The sequence below is a fragment of the Callithrix jacchus genome, chromosome 22 (assembly GCF_049354715.1).
Source record: "Callithrix jacchus isolate 240 chromosome 22, calJac240_pri, whole genome shotgun sequence".
Lineage (NCBI taxonomy): Eukaryota > Metazoa > Chordata > Mammalia > Primates > Cebidae > Callithrix > Callithrix jacchus.
Window position 1 is genome coordinate 17,363,247 of NC_133523.1, and position 13,968 is coordinate 17,377,214.

The 13,968-nt window shown below is 58.0% G+C and overlaps 1 protein-coding gene across 2 annotated transcripts in view; it reads left to right on the plus strand.

Annotated features, from left to right (window-relative positions):
• Positions 1-10,117, plus strand: part of KLHL26 (kelch like family member 26) — a 31,986-nt gene extending 21,869 nt beyond the window's left edge. For both annotated transcript variants that reach the window (XM_035284302.3, XM_035284301.3), the window contains 2 exons: positions 2,997-3,179; positions 6,105-10,117. In XM_035284302.3, coding sequence (XP_035140193.1) covers positions 6,109-7,686 — 1,578 coding nt within the window. In that variant the 5' untranslated portion in view covers positions 2,997-3,179; positions 6,105-6,108 and the 3' untranslated portion in view covers positions 7,687-10,117. The remainder of the gene's footprint in view (positions 1-2,996; positions 3,180-6,104) is intronic.
• Positions 10,118-13,968: the final 3,851 nt, after the last annotated feature.

A 13,968-nucleotide genomic window follows, 5' to 3' on the forward strand; every position in this document is an offset into this window, starting at 1 on the left:
TGGAACCCTGGTCACCTCCCTGGTTTCCTGTTCCTCAGTCATCAGAACAGCAGAGGGTGGGACAGGGGCCCCTCTCCTCCCAAGAGGGAGGTCCTCTCTGTCCAGCTTCTCAGTTCTGCAGATACCTTCTGTGCACGCATGGGCAGACGACACGTTGAGTGCAAAGAGCATCCCACTGTGTGTGCTCTCTGCTCCTCCTTCCTCCTGCAGCCGTAATGCCATCCCCTAGATGCAGTGTCTTCGCCGGGATGCGTCAGGATCAGCCTTCTCACCCAGCTGTAGGGCAGCCCTCTCTTGGAAGGTGCTGTGGTTCCACGTACCTCCCCTAAGGATGGTTAGCTTGTTTCTCGTCCGTGGCCCCTAGAGACAGTATTTGGGTATGCTTCAGAAATAGAGTTGTTGGGTAAAGGACATGAGCCTTTAGCGGATTGCTGGGTCTACCCAGCTGCCTTCCTGGGGGTCACCTTGCTTCATAAGCCCCCCGAGCGAGGCCGACTCTTAGGTCCTTCCAGCCAGGTCTGTTTGCTTTCCATGGAACCATCAGCTCACATTATTCATGCATCTTTCGACCTCATTCTGTCGCTCAGGCTGGAGTGCAGTGGCATAAACACAGCTCACTGCAGCCTCCACCTCCTGAGTTCAAATGATCCTCCCACCTCAGCCTCCCAAGTAGCTGGGACCACAGGTGCACGGCAGCATGCCTGGCTAATTTGTATTGATTTCTTGATGCTCTTTATATGTTAAGGTACATGATAAATCCACTTCTAAGGACTGAGTGGTCCCATGATGAAATTACCCCAGTTCAATGTGTTTCTTCTGGTGAAAATGTACACATGCACACCTGCCCCCAAGGGCTTTAGAGGACGCAAAGAAGTCCTCCCATTCCTTCCTACAAATCTCCTTGAACTTCGAAGGAAAAACTAGACCAAAAAAATGGCAAAGGCTGGCAAGGCTCACACATACTTCTGGGACACAAAGTGTCCACAGAAAGGCTGGCAGGGGTCACCTGGAGCCCAATGGCACCCAACCCTTTTACAGCTGCAACACAAAGCTGATTCTAGGTGATCTGACCCCTTTTGGTCCTTATTTCCTGGACTGAGTGCCCATGAGGACAGGACCTACTTTGTCAAGTTCACACTGTGTCCCTGCACACATCGGGAGGGAGGAGGAGTTGGCAAAGGCAGGGAGGCAAGCTGGGGACAAGGAGAGATGTGGACCCCCCAAAGGCCCTCAGAGACACATGCAGGATGTGGCTTTGGCCCCAGGCAGCCTGGGTGTCGGTGAGAGGGCGTGGCATTCATGGGAAGCAACGAGGCACTGCCCCTGGAGATGTCTGGGCAGGTGCCGGACCCTGTGGGGAGCTGGAGAGGGAGCAGCCAGTGTGCCTGTGACATGTTCCTCACGAGCCTTGGAACTGTGGATCTGTCGTGGGTCTTGGGGGAAAAAAAGAGCCCAGACTTGGCTCACAGCAGCAGCCTGGGCAAGTGCAACTGGGGTGGATGTGTGGGGAAGGGAAGAAGGGAGGAGTGGAGGTGGGCGTCCCCTCCACCTGGCAGGGGAAAGGCCATGGGGATAAGCCAGAGTCTCAGGGTGCACCTGGACCGCTTTCCTTCCTTCCCCTCCTCAGCTTTCAGAAGGCTGCATCCCCGCCCTCCCAGGTAAACACCAGGTCGGGCCTTCAGCAGCCCTGGCAGCATGGCTGGCCAGCCCAGATGACTGTGGTATTAGGCTCCGAGTAGCCCGTGTCCTGCCTCTCCAGGGACTTAAAGGCTTTCCACTGAGCACAGGCCCTCACCGGGTCCTCCACGCTGTGTCCTCATCCTCCAGGACGAGGAGCACCTTGAAGGCAGGGCTGGGGCTTGGGCAACTTGCTGTGCCTGTGGTGCCTTGCAGGGCTGTGGTCAGTGCCTGGTCCTGCAGCCCCTCTGCCCAGCAGTTTGCCTTGGTCACCCACCCTTTCCCAAGGGTCTCTGGAAGGGCAGCCTGTGGGAGGTCAAGGCCTCTGGTGAAGCTGCAGTGCTGAGTGAGTGCCCACTGTGCGCCCTGTGTTTGATGTCGGCTCTTTAATGTCCATGGTGGTTTTGGGGCTGGCCGGCATTGGGGCCGAGGAGCCTTCCATCTCCTCCCGCTTTCTTGGAAGGATCAGTACCCGCATTCCTGTCCCTCACTGATGGACAGGCGTGGGTCCCAGAATGGGAGAGCAAATTCCAGAGGGCAGAGGCCATGAGGACAGAGCAGGGTGCTGGGGAGGGTGGCCTCAGCCTGGTGGGGGTGGGGATGGAGGTCCTGGAGGGGACTGACCCTGGAGGTGGCAACAGGGTCCGCCCTGTTTGTGCTCTGAGGAAGAAGTGGTATATCACGGGCTCCTAAGCTACCCATTCATCAGTTTCCCAAATGAAACAGCAGAGTGGGGGGGGGCTGGAGAAGAGGGGCTGGGCGGGTAATAGGGGTGGTGGGGGCTCATATACACTGTGGTGCAGGGGCTGTGGCAGGGCTTGCGTGGGACTCAAGAAGGCTCCTGCATGTTCTTCGGTTTTTTATTTGAGTGAAATTCACATGACATCAGACTGTCTTGAAGTGGACAATTGAGTGGCATTTAGTAGATTCACAGTGGTGTGCAAACGCCACCTCTATCTAGTTCCAGAACATTCTTATCCCTCCAAAAGGAGACCCCACCCCACCAGCAGCCACTCCCCTCCCCTCCCCCAGCTCTTGGTGGCACCCATCTGCTTCTTGTCTGTGGATTCGCCTGTTCTGGGCGTTTCAGGGAGACCCCACCCCACCAGCAGCCACTCCCCTCCCCTCCCCCAGCTCTTGGCGGCACCCATCTGCTTCCTGTCTGTGGATTCGCCTGTTTCGGGCATTTCACGTCAGCAGTCATACACCACACGGCCTTTTGTGTCTGGTTCTTGTACCAAGTGTTGTGTTCGAGGTCGTAGTGTGTGTGTGAACCTCAAGGCCAATGGGCCGTGTCCCCTCCTCTGCTCTCCCTGCAGCACGGCCGACAAGAACGGGGCCCTCAAGTGCACTTTCTCGGCGGCCGGCCACAGCACCAGCCTCCTGCAGGGCCTGGCCACCCTCCGCGCCCAGGGCCAGCTCCTTGATGTCGTGCTGACCATCAACAGAGAGGCCTTTCCTGCACACAAGGTCGTCCTGGCCGCCTGCAGCGACTACTTCAGGTAAGCGCTAGGCACGGGGAGCTGGGAGGGGAGGCCGCCTGTGGGGACAGGGAAGACGGAATCCACCTTCTAAAGGGGGCCTATCTCAGCACCGTCCAGGGACAGCTTCAAGGGAGAATGGCTGGTGTCGGCTCTCAAATGTTTATTTTTTTTTGAGATGGAGTCTCACTCTATTGCTCAGGATGGAGTGCAGTGGCGAGATCTCGGCTCACTGCAACCTCCGCCTCCCAGGTTCAAGTGATTCTCTGCCTCAGCCTCCTGAGTACCTGGGAACACAGGCACCCGCCACCACACCCAGCTAATTTTTTGTATTATTAGTACAGATGGGATTCACCACGTTGGCCAGGCTGGTCTCGAACTCCTGACCTCGTGATCCACCCGCCTCGGCCTCCCAAAGTGCTGGGATTACAGGTGTGAGCCACCGCGCTCGGCCTCTTCTGATTTTAGAGAGGTTAATGTCCAGTAAACCTGCAGATTTTCCCCGGTTTGCATCTTACTCTCTTTGGGCAGACATGCCTGGGGGGATAGTCACTTCTGCCCTGTGGACTGGCAGGGTCTGGCCAGGCTTTTGATCTGTCTTTACTTGACACCTGCTGTATGCCAGGCAGTATTCTAGGCCTTGGGATCCAGCAGGGATGAAAGAGTGAAACCGGCATCAGCCCCTGCCATTAGGGCATCCCCTCAGGACACCTGGAGTGGGACAGCTGGGGGACTGGAGGGGCATCGAAGGCCACAGGGACCCCGTGTCTGCCAACACTGTGTCCTGAGCTCTGTCTGAGGCCCACATGAGTTCTCGCTGTCACCCTGAGCTGTGGGCACTTCCACCATGTGACAGAGAAGTCCATGGTGGGCACATGGGTCTGTCTGTCTGTCCCTGTGCCACGGCTGGGCCAGAAGCGAGAGCACCACAGAACAGGGCTGTGGGGTAGGGGTGCGTTCTCCTTGCCAGCAACAGGGGGCTGTTGCAGGGCTGGGTGGTCTTCCTCCCTGGGTGACCAGCAGACGAGCCTCTTTCCTGCCAGGCAGTGACCCCACCAGAGAGAGCTGGGCCACCCTGGGGCAGTTCCCAGGCCCCAGCCCAGGTGTGCACCTCGCCTGCGCCTTCCCGGAGGCCCGGGCCGCCTGCCCCGTGGGCTCAACAAGGCTGTTGTGGGGGCCGCAGCAGGCGAGCCAACTGGGGCGCCGCTTCTATTTTTATTCTGTATTTGGGGACGGGTGGGCCAGCCCAGCCAGCAATGCCCTTTAAAGGCTCCCCTGCGCTGGCATAGCAGCCGGCAAGGCCTTAAAAGGCAAAGCTCCCTCCTGTCGCCCGAGACCGCCTCTGCCTTCATCGCATCATGCCCGAGGGCCGGCGGGGACCCATGGGGACAAGCAGGGCAGGGTCTGGGGAGCTGGCATCGTGCTGCTCCTGGAGTGCGACGAGACACTGAGGAGAGGCTCGCTGGGCAGATGTCAGTGGGCGGCTCCGAGGCAGCGCCCTGGCCGCTGTCCTTGCCCCTGTTGCCCGGAGCCTGGCCCACGTGAGGTGCAAGACCAGGGGACGGACCTCTGTGGGGCAAATGCCCAAGGGACGTTCCCTCCTCCTCAGGTGGCCATCAGGTGAGGTGCACAGGTGGGAATAAGAGTTATTGTGCCATGCCAGCGCACCTCCTGGGAGGAACCACCCATGCCCCTGGAGCTGGGGTGCTCTCCTCTCTTCTGGGGAGCATCCTAAAAGCGGTAGGGGAACTTCGACCTATAGGCCTGTGCCTCCTCACTGCCCTCCCTCACGAGGTCCTGTGTCCCCTCCCCACTCATGTTAGTTCTGCTTCCCAGAGCAGAGCAGAGCAGTACAAGGGTGGAGCTGGGGTATCACTGGAGGGTGAGGACATAGCTGTTGGGTGGGAGGCACTTCCCCGACCACCTTAGTCTCTGGAGACAGCAGTCACTCCAGCACAGCCTCCTGGTGGGGGTCCCCTCCTGGGGACCCTCGTTACCTTGCCCTCTTCACACGTTAGTTGTTGAGACTCAGGCTGGGTACGTCAGACCTGCCTGCTTAGGTCAGCAAGCGGGCGAGGGCGGAACCGTGGTGCATGGCACCTCTAGAGCGCTGGTCCCGCAGCTCCTGAGCTCAGGTGTCAGGTGGGGCTGCAGATCTGTCCCCAGAGCCACAGGGTGTGTTTTCATCCTGCACTGCCATACCTGGCCCCTTTAACCGCCCCACCACCAGGCACGTGGTGGGCGAGGCTGACCCAGCCTCCACTCCTCCAGCTCTGATGCAATCTAGTCATGAAGGGGCCAAGCAGGGAGCTGCTGTTTATAGGCAGATGCATGGCTTGGGTGGATTCAAAATCTTTTTTTGAAAAAAATTTTTTTTTTTTTTTTGAGATGGAGTTTCGCTCTTGTTACTCAGGCTGGAGTGCAATGGCACGATCTCGGCTCACCGCAACCTCTGCCTCCTGGGTTCAGGCAATTCTCCTGCCTCAGCCTCCTGTTTTGTTTTTTTTTTAGATAGTCTTGCTCTTGTTGCCCAGGCTGGAGTGCAGTGGCAAGATCTTGGCTCACTGCAACCTCCACCTCCCCAGTTCAAGCAATTCTCCTGCCTCAGCCTCCCGAGTAGCTGCAATTACAGGCATGCACCACCACACCTGGCTAATTTGTATTTTTAGTAGAGATGGGGTTTCACCATGTTGGCCAGACTGGTCTCAAACTCCTGACCTCAAGTGATTCACCTGCCTGGGCTTCCCAAATTGCTGGGATTACTGGTGTGAGCTACCGAACCCCACCTTTGCATGTTTTTAATGAGCCTCTGGCCTGCTTTCCTCTTGCTGGCTGTGCCCTGCGTTCTGTGTCCCCGTTCCACTGTTCCCGAGGCTGTTATCATTCCCGGCTGATCACAACGCCTCTCGGCCACTGCAAGCCACAAGGTGTGTTTCCACCTTTTAGGGCCATGTTCACCGGTGGCATGCGGGAGGCGAGCCAGGACATCATCGAGCTGAAGGGCGTGTCGGCCCGCGGCCTGCGGCACATCATCGACTTTGCCTACAGCGCTGAGGTGACCCTGGACCTGGACTGCGTGCAGGATGTGCTGGGTGCTGCTGTGTTCCTGCAGATGCTGCCCGTGGTGGAGCTGTGCGAGGAATTCCTAAAGGCAGCCATGAGTGTGGAGACCTGCCTCAACATCGGCCAGATGGCCACCACCTTCAGCCTGGCCTCGCTGCGGGAGTCAGTGGACGCCTTCACCTTCCAGCACTTCCTGCAGATCGCCGAGGAGGAGGACTTCCTGCGCCTGCCGCTGGAGCGCCTGGTCTTCTTCCTGCAGAGCAACCGGCTGCAGAGCTGCACTGAGATTGACCTGTTCCGAGCTGCGGTCCGCTGGCTGCAGCACGACCCGGCCCGGCGGCCGCGCGCCAGCCACGTGCTCTGCCACATCCGCTTCCCGCTCATGCAGTCCTCCGAGCTGGTGGACAGCGTGCAGACGTTGGACATCATGGTGGAGGATGTGCTGTGCCGCCAGTACCTGCTGGAGGCCTTCAACTACCAGGTGCTGCCCTTCCGGCAGCACGAGATGCAGTCACCGCGCACCGCCGTGCGCTCGGACGTGCCCTCGCTGGTGGCCTTTGGTGGCACGCCCTACACCGACAGCGACCGCTCGGTCAGCAGCAAGGTATACCAGCTGCCCGAGCCAGGCGCCCGCCACTTCCGCGAGCTCACAGAGATGGAGGTCGGCTGCAGCCACACGTGCGTGGCAGTGCTGGACAACTTCGTGTACATGGCCGGAGGCCAGCACCTGCAGTACCGCAGTGGTGAGGGCGCGGTGGACGCCTGCTACCGATACGACCCGCACCTGAACCGCTGGCTGCGCCTGCAGGCCATGCAGGAGAGCCGCATCCAGTTCCAGCTGAACGTGCTGTGCGGCATGGTGTATGCCACGGGTGGCCGCAACCGGGCCGGCAGCCTGGCCTCCGTGGAGCGGTACTGTCCCCGGCGCAACGAGTGGGGCTACGCCTGCTCGCTCAAGCGCCGCACCTGGGGCCATGCTGGGGCCGCCTCCGGGGGCCGCCTGTACATCTCGGGCGGCTACGGCATCTCAGTGGAGGACAAGAAGGCGCTGCACTGTTACGACCCTGTGGCCGACCAGTGGGAGTTCAAGGCGCCCATGAGCGAGCCCCGTGTGCTGCATGCCATGGTGGGCGCTGGCGGCCGCATCTATGCCCTTGGGGGCCGCATGGACCACGTGGACCGCTGCTTCGACGTGCTGACTGTGGAGTACTACGTGCCCGAGACGGATCAGTGGACCAGCGTGAGCCCCATGCGAGCCGGCCAGTCAGAGGCGGGCTGCTGCCTGCTGGAGAGGAAGATCTACATCGTTGGGGGCTACAACTGGCGGCTCAACAACGTCACCGGCATCGTGCAGGTGTACAACATGGACACCGATGAGTGGGAGCGGGACCTGCACTTTCCGGAGTCCTTCGCGGGCATCGCCTGCGCCCCCGTCCTGCTGCCCCGGGCCGGGACCAGGAGGTAGCCCCCCAGATCCCCGGGACCCTGGCCTGACTGCATGCTGTCTCCAAGCCTGGCTTGGCGAGTGCACGTCTGCCTGAGAACCCCAGTGCCCCTCTTTGCCCGGGCTGCCCTCGAAAGGCCTGCCGTGTGGATAAGTGCCCCTTCCAGGGTGGCCTCCCTCCCTCCGTCCTTCCCAAAGCAGATCCTGGCTCCAAGTCCATTTGAGCGAGCCTGCCCACAAAGCGGCCAAGGAGCCAGTTGTGGCAGCAAACTTGTCCCTGGGGCAGCTTCCTCGCCTGCAGACTGGAGGGTGGAATCCCAGGTCTCCAGGGGGTCCCTGTGCGGCTCCGCCTCGCCCCTCACCCCCTCCCAGCCCCGCGGTTTCAGGCATTCAGGTGTGAGCTCATCACCACTGAACCCAAAGTTGGTGGTTCAACTCACCCTCCTTCCAAGTCTCCCGCGCACATGCTTTTAAAATAAACTCGCCCAAAACCTCCACAGCACACAGACCTCAGAAGCAGTGAGAGGCGGCTTGGAAGCCCTTGGTTTGGGGTGGGTGGAGGACCAGTGCACGTGCCTGTCTCTCCTGGGGTGCCCTCCTTCCCCCATCCCGAGCTGCTGAGGGGAGGCTCTGGTCATGCCTCTGTTCCTGTCATCATCTGCCTTAAGGAGGAAAAACCATGTCAGTCCTAGGAATGGTCCTTGAGGACCTTGGGCCTTCATTTGGCACTGAGCATCTTGTGGGGCCTTCACTGGCGGAGACGTCCCGGCCCTCTACATTTGCCCTGTTGGCCGAGCAGTCCCCTTCCTGCAGCTGGAGGGGGACACTGACTTCAGAATTCCACAGTGTCGCCTCCTGCAGGTCAGCTGGGCGGTCTTTATTCTCCTTCCTCCTCTTTTCCCCACTCTGCACCCTGCCACTCCCTGGCCTGCCCTGTTTCCAGGTTGACATTGCTACCGAGCCAGCACTGAGGCCTTTCCTTTCTCTAGGGCTCTGCGGCATCTCTGGCCACATTTGTTTTAATGTCTGAACCTCTAAAGCTCTTCTTTTTAATTTGTTTTACTTTTTATTTGAAGAAGCCGGCCCCGCTGTCTCATAGATGGGATTTGTACTCTTGGGGCAACTTAAAGTGTCTCTCTCGCTGCTCACAGACGATTGATGTCTTGTCGCTGTGACCCACTCACCGTGTAAAGAATTAACCTCCTATCTTAGCAGACGTCGTCTCCTAATATTTCCCTTTATTTAATAAAAATGTTATGGTGAAGAGATGGAGCAGGCCCAGCACTGAGCTTGTGCGGCTGGGGCTGATTGGTCACAGATTCCTTGTGTGTCCTCCGTGTGTCTGGGGGCTTCTCTCCTCCACCTCAGCCTTTTCCAGCCGTGCAGAGGAGCTGGCAGGGGGCTGGGCTTTGGCTCAGGGGCACAGGAGCAGCAGGAAGTGTGGCCAGGACTTTCACCCTGGCACTTTTTTTTTTTTTGAGATGGAGTCTTGCTCTGTTGCCCAGGCTGGAATGCAGTGGCTTGATTGTGGCTCACTGCAACCTCCACCTCCCAGGTTCAAGTGATTCACTTGCCTCAGCCTACCAAGTAGCCAGTATTACAGATGCCCACCACCACACCCAGCGAATTTTTGTATTTTTAGTAGAGACGGGGTTTCACCATCTTGGCCAGGCTGGTCTTGAACTCTTGACCTCAAGTGATCTGCCTGCCTCGGTTTCCCAAAGTGCTGGAGTTACAGGCGTGAGCCACCGTGCCTGGCCCACCTTGGCACTTTGGAAGAGGTTTCAGCCCCCTACTCTCATCGTGGCTGGCCAAACCGTGAACCAGGCTGCCCAGAGTGGGCCACTTACCAGTTGCAGGTTATTGGAGAAAGCCTGATGTTCCCAGAGGGGGGCCCTGGGATTCATACATGCGTAGATCTGCATAAGTTGCTGTGCCTGCATGCCTGGCACTCCTGTGTGGCGGCCATCGGGGCTAGGGTAACACCAGGGGCTGCAGGGGTGGGCAGTTCTAAATTAGGAACGTGGTTGGGAACCTAAAAGAAGCCCACACCGTCAGGGACATCGAAAGGAAAGCCGTGCTCCTCGGGGACTTACCAGAACATTCCAGCCCCTGCCCCCGACCTGAACTCCCCCAGAGAACCCTTCCCCACTGGAGGCACAGCCCCTTCAGGGGGGCAGTGAGAAGCTTTGCCAGCTGCAAGTCCCCTGGATCAGCTCACACCTCAGAACATCTTGTCCCCAACGAGCTGGCAGGGGCGCCGGCCCAGGGTGGGGGTGCTGCCGTATCTAACCGGATCGATTGTGCGTAACTGTCTGGGCCGGTTCATGGAATGTTCTTGGGGCCCCCTGCCCCTCCCTCAGCCTCCCCCCCGCATCCCCCCAAGAAAGGAAAATTATTTTTCGTATTGTAAACTTTAAACACGAAAAAGCTGTTTTTAATTTAGCAGAAACTGGCTTGAATCTTCACTTTGTGAACGTTTGTGTCCTTCAGAGAAAGAACACGCCTGCGCACACTCGCACACGCTCAGGCACACCTGCACACTCATGCCGCAACGCACACGTTCACACAACCGTGCTGCATGCCTGCGCACACTCGCACACGCTCAGGCACACCTGCACACTCATGCCGCAACGCACACGTTCACACAACCGTGCTGCATGCCTGCGCACACTCGCACACGCTCAGGCACACCTGCACACTCATGCCACAACGCACACGTTCACACAACCGTGCTGCATGCCTGCGCACACTCGCACACGCTCAGGCACACCTGCACACTCATGCCGCAACGCACACGTTCACACAACCGTGCTGCATGCCTGCACACCCGCGCTCGCCCGTGCTCACACGTTGCAACGTGTTCACATGCTTGCCCGCACATGGTGAGATGCAAGCTCGCACATATGCCCGCACACACATCTGTGCACGCACCCCTGGACCAGCGTAGCTAACTCTGCCTGGTGGCCCAGAGGGGTCTGGAGCCCGGCAACGCCCCGAGCCTGGGGGAAGCCTGTCTGCTTCCAGACGCCCTGCCTCCTCGCTGAGGCCTGGACGCTGGCCGCAGGAGCCTCCCTCGCACCTGGGCTCGGGCTGTGGGAAAACGCTGTCTCTCGGGATGGTCGGATGCAGGCCCGCAAGAGGGAGGCCAAGTGTGACTTCTGGGGCCTTTCAGCAAGCGAGGGCCAAGGGGGCCTCTGGGGAGCTGTATGAGGTGGGAATCCGCCCCGGACCTGGCCAGCTTGGAAACTCGCCCCTGGCTCCATCTCCGAGGAAGCAGCTCCAGCTCGTCCGTTCTCACGGGCCCTGGAGATTCGCTTTGCACGGTGCAGCCTCGAGGCTCTGCTCTTCCTTGGGGGCGTCTGGCCCTGGATCCCAGTGGCCCAGCGCCTAACACAGAGCATGGCACAGACAGGGCACAGCTCAAATGTTTGTTGCACAAAGGAGAGGTTCTGGGGTGGGAAGGTGAGGGCAGCCTTCTTCACACTAGTGCCTGTGGGCACCTTCTGTGTGCAAACCTCGGGGAAGGAGGGCACGAAGCTGTGCTTCACCCTCAGCAAGGCCCCTGCTGCATCCTCGTCTTCCTGTCACTCTCATTCTGGTGGCCAGCCGGGCAGCCATTCCTGCGTCCTCACCAGCAGAGCCCTGATTTGGTGCCAGCAGCAACGTGCCCAGCCTCCGGGGTTAAGATTCAGCTGAGCCGTTCTTGGCAATGCCTTTTGCCAGGGTTGTTTGCAATCTGGGCATGTTTCCCAGCTCTGGCCAGCAAGCTTGAAGGGGTCGGGTGTTTCTGGACAAGGGAGAGGCCTTGTTGCCCCCTTTCCTCCCTCACTGCTTATGAGAACACAATGCCAGGGGCTTCCGCAGCCATCTTGTGGCCAGGAGGAGCAAGTTAAGAGAGCACACTCACAGGCTGGGTGCGGTGGCTCATGCATGTAATCCCAGAACTTTGGGAGGCTGAGGCAGGGCCATCACTTGAGTCCAGGAGTTCAAGACCAGCCCTAGGGATACAGTGAGACCATCTCTAAAAAAGAAAAAAAAAAATGCTGGCCCTTGTAGCACACATGCCTGTAGTCCCAGCTACTGGGGGAGGCTGAGGTGGGAAAACCGCCTGAGCCCAGGAGCTCTAGGGTGCACGGAGCTGTGGCTGCACCACTGCACTCTTTTTTTGAGCGCACCACTGTTTTTCTGAGCCTGGTTTTCTAGCCTTCTCATCACTTCTGTGAGCTACCAAACAATGTTTTGGGTTTTTTTTTTTTTTTGAGATGGAGTCTCACTCTGTCACCCAGGCTGCAGTGCAGTGGCGCCATGTCAGTTCACTACAGCCTCTGCCTCCCAGGTTCAAATGATTCTCCTGCCTCAGCCTCCCCAGTAGCTGGGATCACAGGTGCATGCCACCATGCCCTAATTTTTGTATTTTTGGTACAGATGAGGTTTTGCCATGTTGGCCAAGCTGTTCACCATGCCCAGCCTTTTACATTTTTTAAAATAGAGACAGAGTCTCACTATTTTGTCCAGGCTGGTTTTGAACTCCTGAGCTCAAACAATACGCCTGCCTTGGCCTCCCAAAGTGCTAGGATTATAGGTGTGAGCCACCGCCTGGCCAAGCAACCAGTTTTGCAGTATACACATCGGCTATTTGAATCATCCAGGCTGCACACAGCAGCTCACGCCCGTAACCCCAGCACTTTGGGAGGCTGTGGCTGGCAGATCACCTGAGGTCAGGAGTTCGAGACCAGCCTGGCCAACAGGGTGAAACCCCGTCTCTACTAAAAATACAAAAATTAGCTGGGTGTGGTGGTGAGTGACTTTAATCCCAGCTACTAAGAAGGCTGAGGCAGGAGACTCACTTGAACCTGGGAGGTGGAGTTTGCAGCGAGCTGAGATTGCACCACTGCACTCCAGCCTGGGCAACAGAGCAAGACTCCATCTCAAAAATAAATAGATAGGTAGATAGTCTAGAGTCAGTTTCTGTTGCTTGCCAGTAAAAGGCCTGACTTACGTAAGATGGGAAAACCCCAGCAACTGTCACATTTACATTATAACTTCGGAACTGCTTGGTGACAAGCATAGCTGGCCATTAGTGTCTTTGGCAGTGCAGACATTATTTCTCATAACAAGAAGGCTGGAGGTCAGAGGTGCTGGGATGTCATGACTGTTGGCCCATGATTTCTGGTGGGGGGAGGGTTGGGTGGGTGGGGCACAACTATGCCTCTTTCTCTTTTTTTTTGTTTAGAGACTGTATTCCCAGCACTCTGGGAGGCTGAGGCAGGTGGATCTCTTGAGCCCATGAGTTGGAGACCAGCAACACACCAAAACCCTGTCTCTACAAAAGAATTGAAAAATCAGCCTGGCGTGGTGGTGTGCACCTGTAGTCCCAGCTGCACGGGAAGGTGAGGTGAGGATGGCTTGAGCCACATAGGTCAAGGCTGCAGTGAGCTGTGATTGTGCCACTGCACTGCAGCCTGGGTAACACAGTAAGACCATGTCTCAATAAAAAAAAAAAAAGAAAACAGTGGAATCCAAAGGGTGAGACAGCTAGGCCTTCAGCTGAAATTATGCCAGAGGACGAAGCTGCCACCACGGCAGAATCCAGACGCCTTCATTGGCACTGCCATCTGCCCTGGGCACTCAGCCACAGCTGCCCCTGGAAAACAGATGGCCCTGCCCTGATGCTGTTTCTCTGTAGCAGGCTTTGTGCCTGCATGGAAACATGCCAGTGGTCCAGCCATACCCCAGCTGTCTGGGGAGTGGGGAGAGTGAGTACATTCGTGTGTATTAGTCAGCCGCTGCTGTGCAACAAACACCCCCAAGTCTCAATGGCATACAGCAGTGAGCATTTGTTTTTCACGTCTGCGAGTCAGCAGAGGGGGCGCCTGCTCTAGGCTGGCCTCGGCTACGCTGCTCTACTTCCCGGGACAAGGATGCAGAGTGGCCCAGAGGCCCTGCTCCATGGGTTCTTGCATCCTGCTGGGACAGCAGCTAGCCAGGGCATGCTTTCCTCCTGCAGGTGTCTGAGGACAAGTGGAATCACGTCAGGCCTCGTAGGGTCTCAATTCCGGACTCACACACTATCACATCTGCCCATAAGTCTTTTTTCTTTTGAGATAGAGTCTCACTCTGTCACCCAGGATGGAGTTCAGTGGCACAATCGTGGCTCACTGCAGCCTCGACACCCTGGGCTCAAGTGATACTCCCACCTCAGCCTCCCAAGTAGCTAGGACTATAGGCACCTGCCACCAAGGGCAGCTTGCTTATTTATTTGAGACAGAGTCTCACTCTGTCACCCAGGCTGGAGTGCAG